General features: G+C 53.5%; 1 protein-coding gene across 3 annotated transcripts; it reads right to left on the bottom strand.

The window, feature by feature from the left end:
- Positions 1-7,124: 7,124 nt before the first annotated feature.
- On the bottom strand, positions 7,125-9,830 carry ABHD11 (abhydrolase domain containing 11). Of its 3 annotated transcripts, none has more exons than XM_017956647.2 (7): positions 9,651-9,817; positions 9,340-9,475; positions 8,926-9,192; positions 8,595-8,768; positions 8,254-8,424; positions 7,964-8,145; positions 7,125-7,726 (listed from the first exon to the last, which is right to left on the bottom strand). In XM_017956647.2, the coding sequence occupies exons 4-7, from the start codon at positions 8,715-8,717 to the stop codon at positions 7,594-7,596; spliced, it is 609 nt and encodes a 202-aa protein (XP_017812136.1). In that variant the 5' UTR covers positions 8,718-8,768; positions 8,926-9,192; positions 9,340-9,475; positions 9,651-9,817; the 3' UTR covers positions 7,125-7,593. The 3 variants fall into 3 exon arrangements, with proteins under 3 accessions (XP_017812136.1, XP_009201106.1, XP_009201104.2); XM_009202842.3 differs by having other exon boundaries at positions 8,926-9,122; positions 9,651-9,769; XM_009202840.3 differs by having other exon boundaries at positions 8,595-9,192; positions 9,651-9,830.
- Positions 9,831-11,479: the final 1,649 nt, after the last annotated feature.

Raw genomic sequence — 11,479 nt, 5'->3', positions numbered from 1 at the left:
CGCCTGTTCCCTCCTCATTTCCTCTCCCTGCTTAATTCTTCTCTACAGTACTGTACTTCTTGCCATCTGATATACTTGTTAATCTGTTTACGGTCTATTTCCCCTCATTGGAATGTGAGCTCCATGAGCTCAAGGAACTTTGTCTTGATTTACGTCTGTCACTTGGAAACATACTTTGAACACAGTAGGTACTCAGTAAATATTTGTGGGCTGAATGAATGACTGTAAAGCTCTTAGAAACATGGGCTAGTCTGACTGGGAGCCATGGTGCATGCCTGTCATCCCAACACTTTGGGAGGCCAAGGCAGCAGATCGCCTGAGCTCAGGAGTTCGTGACCAACCTGGGCAACATGGTGAAACCCTGTGTCTACTAAAAATACAAAAATTAGCCTGGCGTGGTGGTGCCCACCTGTAGTCCCAGCTACTCGGGAGGCTGAGGCACTAGAATCGCTTGAACCTGGGAGGCAGATGTTGCAGTGAGCCGAGATTGTGTCATTGTACTCCTGCCTGGGCAACAGAGTGAGACCCTGTCTCAAAAAAAAAAAAAAAAAAAAAGATAAATAAAATAAAATAAAAAAAGGAGAGAGACCCAGGTGCAGTGACTTTCACCTGTAATCCCAGCACTTTGGGAGGCTAAGGCAGGATAATCGCTTGAGCCCAGGAGTTTGAGACCAGCCTGGGCAATATAGCAAGACCCTGACTCTAAAAAAAAAAAAAAATTAGGGCAGGCATGGTGGCTCATGCCTGTAATTTTAAAACACTTTTGGAGGCCGAGGTGGGCAGATCACCTGAGGTTGAGAGTTCAAAAACAGCCTGGCCAACATGGCAAAACCCCATCTCTACTAAAAATACAGAAATTAGCCAGGTGTGGTGGTCCGTGCCTGTAATCTCAGTTACTCAGGAGGCCGAGGCATGAGTATCGCTTTAACCTGGAGGTGGAGGTAGCAGTGAGCTGAGATCTTGCCCCTTGTGGGCGGAGGATTACCTAGGTACCAAGGCAAGAGACTGAAGGCACAAACTGTTTCAGTATAATAAAGAAAATAGTTGGAATAAGAATAGTCATAATACAAATTAGATATAGAGATGATCATGGACAATTATCAATCATTATTATAAACATCATTAATCATTAGCTTTTAATATTACTCTTTATTGAATTACTAATATAACCTAGGGATAAACGGTGGGTATAGGGTCAGGTGCTGAAGGGACATTGTGAGAAGTGACCTAGAAGGCAAGAGGTGAGCCGTCTGTCATGCCCGCATAAGGGCTGCTTGAGGGCTCCTTGGTCAAGCGGTAATGCCAGTGTCTGGGAAGACACCCATTACTTAGCAGACCGGCAAAGGGAGTCTCCTTTCCTTGGAGGAGTCAGGGAACACTCTGCTCCACCAGCTTCTTGTGGGAGGCTGGATATTATCCAGGCCTGCCCGCAGTCATCCGGAGGCCTAAACCCCACCCTATGGCGCTGTGCTTCAATGGTCACGTTCCTTGTCCTCCTTCATGTTCCTCCTATACTCCTGGTTCCTCTTTGAAGTCCGTAGTAGATAGCGGTAGAAGGAATCGTGAAAGTCTTAAAGTCTTTGATCTTTCTTATAAGCGCATAGAAGAAAACGCTGACGTAGGCTGCCTTCTCTCTCTCTGCTTCGGCTACCTAAGAGGGAAGGGCCCCCTGTCCTGTGATCATGTGACTTGCTTCACCTTGTCAATCACTTAGAAGATTCACCCTCCTTACCCTGCCCCCCTTGTCTTGTATGCAGTAAATATCAGCGCTCCCAGCCGTTCGGGGCCACTACCGGTCTCCGCGTTTTCATGGTAGTGGTCCCCCGGGCCCAGCTGTTTTCTCTTTATCTCTTTGTCTTGTGTCTTTATTTCTTACAATCTCTCGTCTTTGCACATGGGGAGAACACCTGCTAAGCCCCGTAGGGCTGGACCCTACACCACTGAACCCCAGCCTGGGTGACAGAGTAAGATTCTGTCTCAAAACAAAAAAAAAAAGAAAAGAAAATGAACTGGGTATGGTGGCGAGTGCCTGTAGTCCCAGCTACTCAGGAGGCTGAGGTGGGAGGATGGCTTGAGTCCAGGAGATTGAGGCTGCAGTTAGCCATGATTACACCACTGCACTCCAGCCTGGGAAACAGAGTGAGACCCTGTTTAAAAAATATATATATATAAAAAATATAATATATATGTAGTATGTATATGGAAAGGTTAAAAAAAGGCAAGGATGAAACTTGTGCTTTTAAAGTGGAATTTAAAATAAACTATTTTCCCCCAGTTTATGTAGACAGATAAAGAAATAAACAGACATAAATATGTTTCTGTATGTGTATAAATGTGTGCCCACAGAGTGGACCCTGGTATAGAATGACCCTAATTGCATTGAATGTGCCTACCACGGAGATCCTGGTTTCTAAATATTATTCCTCCTTAAAAAGAAACCAAGTATTCTTGAAGAAATGGCAAATTCAGCGCCACGACAGGGAGAAACAAGATGAGCCTGAAATATCTTGTTGAGCCAGAAAGAAAGGAAGTGATTAAAGAATGACGGGGTTTGTCAAGATGACAAGAGGTCAGCAAGGGGCATCCACTGATCAAATCTGGGACAATTTGAGCATCAAAATAAATGACAGGAAAAAGCCAGTCATGGTGGCTCATGACTGTAGTCCCAGCTACTTGGGATGCTGAGAAGGGAGGATCGCTTGAGCCTGGGAGGTCGAGGCTGCTGTGAGCTATGATTGCGCCACTACACTCCAGCCTGGGTGACAGAGTGAGACCCTGTCTCAAAAAAAGAAAAAAAAAAAAAAAGGCATGGTTTGGTCTTGCTTTTTCTGTTTTTGTTTTGTTTTGTTTTGTTTTGTTTTTTGAACTGGAGTCTGTTTGTCACCCAGGCTGGAGTGCAGTGGCGCAATCTCGGCTTATTGCAACCTCCGCCTCCTGGGTTCAAGCGATTCTCCTGTCTCGGCCTCTTGAGTAGCTGGGATTACAGGCGCCTGCCACCATGCCCAACTAATTTTTTGTAGCTTTTTTTTTTTTTTGAGACAGAATCTCACTCTATTGCCCAGCCTTGAATGCAGTGGTGGCGCCATCTCGGCTCACTGCAACCTCCGCCTCTCGGGTTCAAGCGATTCTCCTGCCTCAGGCACTCAGGCACCCGAGTAGCTGGGGTTACAGTTGCGTGCCACCATGCTTGGCTACTTTTTAAAATTTGTAGTAGAGATGGGGTTTTACCGTGTTGGCCAGGCTGGTCTCGAACTCCTGGCCTCAAGTGATCCGCCCATCTCAGTCTCCCAAAGTGCTGGAATTACAGGCGTGAGCCACCGTGCCTGGCCAATTTTTTCGTATTTTTAGTAGAGACAGGGTTTCACTATGTTGGCCAGGCTGGTCTCGAACTCCTGACCTCGTCATCTGCCCGCCTGGGCCTCCCAAAGTGTTGGGATTACAGGCGTGAACCACCGCACCCAGCCAAAAAAAGCATCTTAATGAAGTGACGGACATCTTAATGAAGTGATGGCTCCAACGGACATTTGGCTACAGTGAGAACATAGCATCAGTTTTGTGGTATTTCTGTCCAAAATGTGTCAGTCATGGTGGTCTCATTGTCAGGAAGAAGTGGACAAACCAAAATGGAAGGACAGTTTACAAAATCACTTCCCTGTAATCTCCAAAAATATCAAGGTCATGAAACTCAAAGGCTGCAAATTGTTCTAGATTGAGGAAGAATAAAGACGTGACAACTAGGTACAGGGTTTCACAACTTACCACTTTTTTTTTTTTTTTTTTCCTGAGACGGAGTCTCGCTCTGTCACTCAGTCTCGCTCTGTCACCCAGACTGGAGTGCAGTACAATCTCGGCTTACTGCAACCTCCACCTCCCGGGTTCAAGCGATTCTCCTGCCTCAGCCTACCGAATAGCTGGGATTACAGACACACACCATCACGCCCAGCTAATTTTTGTATTTTTAGTAGAGACAAGGTTTCACCATGTTGGCCAGGCTGGTCTTGAACTCCTGACCTCGTGATCTGCCCACTGTGGCCTCCCAAAGTGCTGGGATTACAGGTTTGAGCCACAGCGCCTGGCCAGTTTGTGGTGTGGTTTTTTTTTTTTTTTTTTTTTCACCTTAAAGGTTAAAATTTTCTGGACATTGGAGAGCAGTTTTAAATTTGTTTTCGTTGTTGTTTTTGTTTTGAGACAGTCTTGCTCTGTTGCCCAGGCTGGAGTGCAGTGGCCGGATCTCAGCTCACTGCAAGCTCCGTCTCCCGGGTTTACACCATTCTCCTGCCTCAGCCTCCTGAGTAGCCGGGACTACAGGCACCCGCCACCTCGCCCGGCTAGTGTTTTTGTATTTTTTTAGTAGAGACGGGGTTTCACTGTGTTAGCCAGGATGGTCTCGATCTCCTGACCTCGTGATCTACCCGCCTCCCAAAGTGCTGGGATTACAGGCTTGAGCCACCGCGCCCGGCCTGGTGCACCTCTCTTTAGGCAACTTGCTAGTCCCCTGCTCCTGGGAGGTCACCAAATTGGTGGTGAACTTAGTGCAAGTACAGTTACCTGCACTACAGGCATACTGCACTACAACCCGGAACTCCTGGGCTCCAGTGATCCTCCTGCCTCAGCCTCCCGAGTAGCTGGGACTACAGCCACCGCACCCGATGACATTTACTGTTTGGAGCTGGGATGAGGAACTAATCCCTAATATGTAACTTTGCTGAAAAGTCCTTTGCTGAAATGGAGATTTCTTTTTACACATTTATTAATATGTTGTTGGTATACTCCGGGTACTTGTGGAGGTGGTGGTCACCTCAAGGTTGGTGGGGGGTACTGAGACCCCTGAGGGCACAGCAGACCTACCCATGCTCTTGGATCAGAATGCTGGGAATATTAGAGGTAGTATTCAAGATGTTAGGAGGGCCGGGTGCGTTGGGAGGCTGACACTGGAAGTCAGGAGTTCAAGACCAGCCTGGGCACCATAGAGAGACCCCATGTCTACAAAACATTTTAAAAACAATTGCTGGGCATGGAGGTGAATGCCTATAGTATCAGCTACTCGGAAGACTGAGGAGGGAGGATCCGTTGAGCCCAGGAGTTTGAGGCTGCAGTGAGCTATGACTGTGCCACTACACTCCAGCCTGGGCGACACATTGAGTCTAAGAACAAAAAATGTGGACTGGGCATGTGGGTCACGCTTGTAATCCCAGCACTTTGGGAGTTTGAGGCAGGCAGATCACATGAGGTCAGGAGTTTGAGACCAGCCTGGCCAACATGGCTAAACCCCATCTCTCCTAAAAAAAAAATCAAAATTATCTGGGTGTGGTGGCAGGCACCTGTAGTCCCAGCTACTTGGGAGACTGAGGCAGAAGAATCGTTTGAACTGGGAGGTGGAGGTTACAACCAGCTCAGATTTCACCACCGCACTCCAGCCTGGGTGACAGAGTGAAAGTCCATCTCAACAACAACAAAAAATGTGGCTGGGCGCGGTGGCTCACTGCCTGGGTGACAGAGCAAGACTCTTGTCTCAAAAGGTCAATCAATCAATCAATAAATAAAATCTGAGGAGGAATTTGCCAGGAATACACTTTTTTCCTTCTGTTTTTCTGCAGGGGTAAGGTTATATTTATATGTGTGGATGATGCCATTCAAGGTACAAAGCTAACCCTTCAGGATGGGGGCTGAGGTACCTTATGTCTCTCAGCTTTGGAGACATGCCTTCTTCCCTCCTCTCCTTCCCACTCTCTCTGTATGAGACAAGGTCTTGCTCTGTTGCCTAGGCTGGAGTGCAGTGGTGTGATCCTATGGCTCACTGTGGCCTTGAACTGGGCTCAATAGATCCTCCTGCCTCGGCCTCCCTGAGCGCTGGGATGCCAGGCATGAGCCACCATGCCTGGCTCCGCCCCTCCTTTCACAAGGATAGAGCACCCTCTTGTGGTGAAGGGAGGAAGAGGGCTGAGTGTGCTCTGGGCCTGGCGGAAGGTTTCTACGGTGCAGCAGGACCTCCTCCTCGGCCTGATGGGGGTGGGGCCTGCCAGGGAGTGCCTTGCTGGGAAGGGAGGGCAAAGGGCCATGTCTTTCGCTTGCCCCACCCGACTGCCAAGAGTCCCAGTCACCAGGCCACCCTGAGTCCCGGCCCTTGAGGGTAAGTGTTCTTCTGAACACAGCTGCCTCCCCCGATGACTGGGTGAGAATTCTTTGCTCCTTAGGGGTCCAAATACCCTGCCCACACTGCTTGCACTGAGGCAGGCAGTGGCCACAGCAGCCACCTCCTTTTCCTTTCCATAGGTCCACGAGACTGGGGCAGAAGCAGGGGCAGGTACACAGCACCTCAGCCCCCTTCCCACCTGACAGCAGCATCAAAGCCGAGGCCAAGGCGGGAGGGCCCAGAGTGGGACACCTCTTCCAGACAAGCCTTGGTCGCCACCTCCTCCTCTGTCACCCTGCGACACAGCCCAGAGTACCAGGCGGCTGGAGCACTGGGGGACACCAGGACAGAACCTTCCCTGGACCAAGTCCTCCAGGAGCGGGATGAAGCCATTGCCAAGTAAGGGGAAGCTGCTTTTGGGGGCCAGGAGGGGATTTGGGGCTCCCCTGCAGGGCCTTGTCCTGCTAATGGAGGAGCGGGGGGCTAGTCAGGCATTCTGGAAAGAAAGCCACACAAGCAGCCGCCCTGTCACTGAGGCCGGGGCTGTGGCCACACTTGTCCACCCCCAGGACCCCATAACCAGACCCACAGGGTCCAAGCCTCAGCTACTCTTTGCCACCCACAGGAAGCAGGCAGTGGAGGCAGAGCTGCAGAGGTGCGAAGCCAGGCTACACACCATGGAGGCCCAGCTGCTGGAGGTCCTGGAGGAGAAACTGAGGCTGAGGCGGGAGCTGGAGGCCTGGGAGGTAGGCGGAATGCCGTCAGGGCCTGGCAGTTGTGGGGAAGAGGGCACAGGCTCAGCCTTGAACCTGCTCTCCTGTCCACAGGAGGACGTGCAGCAGCTGGTATGGCAGCAGGTCCAGCATCAGCTGCAGAGAGAGACTGAGGGTACTCGGGGACACCACATGGACCCTGGAGCTGCCAGGACCCCCCGGTCCAGATTCTTCCTGGGTCGGGGACGTTGGTGGTGACACAGACCTCAGCCCAGGACTTGGAGAGTAATGTCTTTATTCATTAAAGCCTGAGGTCTGACCACTCCTGTAAAACCTCGTGCCCACTCAGTGCCCGTCTGAGTCCTTCTGTGCCCAAATGTGGAGCAGGCTGCAGGGACTGGAAGCCTGGGTTTTGTGCCTCCTGTTTGTTTTGTTTTGTCTTTTTTGAGACAGAGTCTTGCTCTGTTGCCCAGGCTGGAGTGCAGTGGTGTGATCTCGGCTCACTGCAACCTCCGCCTCCTGGGTTCAAGTGATTCTCCTGCCTCAGCCTCCTGAGTAGCTGGGATTACAGGCGTGCACCACCACGTCAGGCTAATTTTTGTACTTTTAGTAGAGATGGGGTTTCACCATGTTGGCCAGGCTACTCTCGAACTCCTGGTGTCAAGTGATCCTCCCACCTCAGCCTCCCAAAGTGCTGGAATTACAGGCATGAGCCACTGCGCCCAGCCCCCTTCTTGCCAGCAACTCTTAGACCAGGAAGCCTCGGATGGCATCTATGAAGTCCTGTGGGCGTTCAGCGTGGATCCAGTGGCCAGCGTTCGGCACCGTCTGTATCTGGGCCCGAGGGAAGAGCCGCATAATCTCAGGGTGGTGGCTGGGACTGTGCATTGCAGTGACGGCCATCGAAAATGGGTGAAAGTGGGATAAGGAGGAGTGAAAGAGACAAGTGTAAGCAGAGTGGGGAGAAACGGAGAGAGCTGCATAAGTCCACATGCCCAGTGGTATTTCTGGCCTCTCAGCCACCCACCTTCCACACCCAAGGCCTTCCCTGGTAGGGTCCCCAGGCTAGGGCCTGGGTGAGTAAAGCAGGCCCCTCCCACTACCCAAGCTGGCTTACTGCACGAATTGGGAGTTTCCACCGAGGAGAAAGAGTGTTGGTCCGAGGTAGGACTCCTGCCTCTGTGGGAAAGTCAAGAGCTTGTCTAGGTGCTGGGCCAGGGCATCCAAGTTCAACCTCCACGCGAGACGCCCGTCTACCTCTACCAGGTTGGTGAGCAGGTGCTGCCGTACGGCCAGGTTCTGTGGAAGTGCAGCAGTTGGGGGGGTTCCTTGTGCAGACTGGGGGTATCACTCTTCCCTTGACAGGTCCCGGTCTACAATAGCATCCGGGGGGCTTGGGTGTATCACCTGGACGACAGAACTGAGCTGTTCATCTGCCAGTTTCCGGGCACGGGAGCGGGGCAGCCCATCTGGGATGTTGACGGTCCTCATGGCTGCCACATAGGCAGGAAAGTGGGAGGAACCTGTGCCTTCTACTGGGCTGATATCTACAGCAATCAGACGTTCCACCAGCTCTGGCTGTGGGAGAGAACAGAATTGGGACCAGTCTTAGGCAAACACAGTGAGTCTCAGGCATGGCTCCTGGAGCCTGAATGTGGTCATCCAAGGATCATTTGAGTCCCAGGTTGCCTGCGGGGCACTCAGGGTATATACTGAATGGGAGGAGGCCCCAGACAGGGGCGGCTCACCCTCTGTAGTGCCAGCAGCATGGCTGTCCTCCCTCCCATGCTGTGGCCAACAACGACACAGGGCACCAGGCCCAGCTGGGGCAGGAGGTCCTGCAGGTCCTGGCTCATGATCTCGTAGCTCATGTCTGGGCTGTGGGGGCTGTTACCGTGGTTACGAGCATCCACCGTCAGCACCTGGGGAGTGGGGTGAGACAGAGCTGCGCTGGTATCCCCATTCTAGGGTAGACAGCCAAAGGCCTTGTAGGGACAGCAGGTCAAGGGTGTGGAGAGCCTGGGGATACACCCTGCAGAGGGGAAGGGCCCAGATGGTGGGAGGGCCCAGTTTCCAGACCTAGAAGGCCCAGATGAAGAACCTGGGGCCACTCTGCCAGAGAAGAGCAGGCCCCAGGGTTGTGACCACGTCTCTGAAGGGCTGGCCAGGCTGGGGGGTAATCCCGGAGAATGCCAGGAACGAGACTCCAGGAATTTCCAACAGTAGGAGCACAGAAGAACGGGCTGCCATAAGAGGTGGTGAGCTCCAGGTCATCCCTAGGAAACAAGCAGGCCCCTTCATGGAAAGGGTGCAGGCGCCTAGTCATTGGCCAGCGCCGATGGAGATCTACAACATGAATTAATAAAGATGGCAACGTGAGGGAACAAACGGGGTTGCCGTTCAGGGTCCATACTCAGCGTGAGGAGCGGGACCCCGAGAAGCGGGACGCCCCAGCCCCGCCTCCTCCCAGGCCCCGCCCACTCGGAAGCGCACCCTACGTCCTGTCTGCTGGGCGAAGGCCTTGGCGATGGAGTTGAAGTTAGTTTTGCAGCCGAAGAGCCCGTGCAGAAAAATGACGGCCGGGAGGGCTGCCTCCCCGTCCAGAAGGCTGTAGGAAAGCGGAAGCGGCCTGGCAGGGGAAGGATCCGGGTTAGGGTCTGAACCGGCGGAGGCGGGGAAAGGGGGAGGGGAAAGGGCTTTGGGGGAGAGGCCTGGGAGGCGACGGGCCCAAGGGGAGGATATGGGGCCGTCGGGGCCCGGCAGGAAAAGGACAGGGCGCCTCCCGCCCGGTGCCCCTGACTGACCTCGGCTCAGCCTCCCCTCGGCCGCCGCTGCTGCTGGGTGCGACAGGCACCCTCGCGAAGCTAGGACTGTGCGGGCCGAGCCCCTCAAGGGGGAGCCTCCAGGCTCGGGTACAGCGGAGCATGCTTGCAAGCACGTTGTCCTGCTCGCACCTCGCAAGGTACGGCCTACCCACGCTCCTTCTTCCGCTCTCGCTCGGAGCCCCGCCCAGTTCCGTTTTTAGCCCCGCCCAGTTCCGTCTTTAGCCCCGCCCAGTTCCAACTTGAGCCACGCCCTCTCCCCACCCCCATCGCGGATTCTCCGCCCTCGGTCACGTTTCCTTACGTAATCCCCGAGAACGGTCCGGCCCCGCCTCCATCCCCGCCCCTTACGCCATTACGTAATCCCCGCAGGCCTTGCGCCGGTCGCCCTGAGCGCCGCACCTGGCCACGCCCTAGGCGGGGCCACCCAAGGTGTTTGCCCCGCCCCTCGCGAAGCCCCGCCCAGCATAGAATTCGCGCTGGGAGTCGGGACCCTGCCGCCCTAAGGCCTGGGAATTCGGTCGGCGTCGCTCTGCGCGTGCTCGGTTCTGTGCTGCAGCTTGGGCCTCGGTTCCCGCCCCGCACCTGTCGTCGTTCACTGACCTGGGTGGCTGCCATCGTTTCTGTGCCGCCGGCGGGGGCGAGCGGCGCCAGTGTGGCTCTGGGCGGCGGAGCGCCAGTGTGGTGGCGCCGTGCTCCACTGCTGGGGGCCCGGGCAGGCTGGGCGGAGCACAGGCACACATCCATTCTGGAGTAGTCGATCTAGAAGGAGCTCGGGGGCACTCTAGAGCTCTCCCCCAAGCCCCTCTGTCCCCTTTACATTTGGGGGAGCCTCTCCCACTCTGATCCCGCCTGCTTTTCCGCCCGTACTCTCCGTTCTCATACTCCCCTATCGGGCACCCTGCCTTTCAAGGTCTTCTCCATACCCCACCTCCTCCTGCTGGGGTGCTGTCTGTCTTCCAGATAGCTAGTTGCCTGAGTCCTATACTTTTTTTTTGGTGGGGGGTCTTACCCTCGCCCAGGCCGGAGTGCAGTGACGCGACCGTAGCTCACTGCAGCCTCGACCTCCTGGGCTCAAACGATCCTCCCGCCTTTTCCTCCCGAGAATCTGGGACTACAGGCGCAGACTAATTTTAACTTTTTTTTTTTTTCTTTCTTTCAGAATCATGGTTAAAATTTTTTTTTTAGGCCGGGCGTGGTGACTCACGCCTGTAATCCCAGCACTTTGGGAGGCTGAGACGGGTGGGTTACCTGAGGCCAGGAGTTCAAGACCACCCTGGCCAACATGGCGAAACCCCGTCTCTACTAAAAATACATAAATTAGCTGGGCATGGTGGCAGGTGCCTGTAATCTCAGCTACTCGGGAGGCTGAGGCAGGAGAATCGCTTGAACTCAGGAGGTGGAGGTTGCAGTGGGCTGAAATTGCGCCACTGCACGCCAGCCTCAGGAATGGAGACAGACTCCATTTCAAAAAAAAAAAAATTGCCAGGCCTGGTGGCACGGCCCTGTAAGTTCCAGCTACTTGGGAGGCTAAGGCAGGAGAATCCTGTGAACTTGGGAGATGGAGGTTGCAGTGAGCCAAGATCTTGCCACTGCATTCCAGCTTCTGTAACAGAACGAGACTCCATCTCAAAAAAAAATTTTTTTTTTTAAATAGAACCAGGGTCTTGCTATGTTGCCCAGGCTGGTCTCGAACTCCTGAGCTTAAAGTGCTGAGATTACAGGCATGAGCCACCACACCTGGCCCAACAAAATATTTTTTAGAGAAGGGTCTTGCTACCTTGCTCAAGCTGGTCTCCAGCTCCTGGCCT

The sequence above is a fragment of the Papio anubis genome, chromosome 4 (assembly GCF_008728515.1).
Source record: "Papio anubis isolate 15944 chromosome 4, Panubis1.0, whole genome shotgun sequence".
In the NCBI taxonomy this organism is placed as follows: Eukaryota; Metazoa; Chordata; class Mammalia; order Primates; family Cercopithecidae; genus Papio; species Papio anubis.
This window is presented reverse-complemented; position numbering and strand designations above follow the sequence as displayed.

What these genes read in the sequence shown, in the direction of transcription:
- ABHD11 (XM_009202840.3), bottom strand. Translation starts at nt 8,717, where the DNA reads ATGAGCTACGAGATCATGAGCCAGGACCTGCAGGACCTCCTGCCCCAG. An exon ending in TGCTGCTGGCACTACAGAGG is followed by an intron (nt 8,425 to 8,594) that starts GTGAGCCGCCCC and finishes TCTCTCCCACAG; the next exon opens with CCAGAGCTGGTGGAACGTCT. An exon ending in AGCTCAGTTCTGTCGTCCAG is followed by an intron (nt 8,146 to 8,253) that starts GTGATACACCCA and finishes GCACTTCCACAG; the next exon opens with AACCTGGCCGTACGGCAGCA.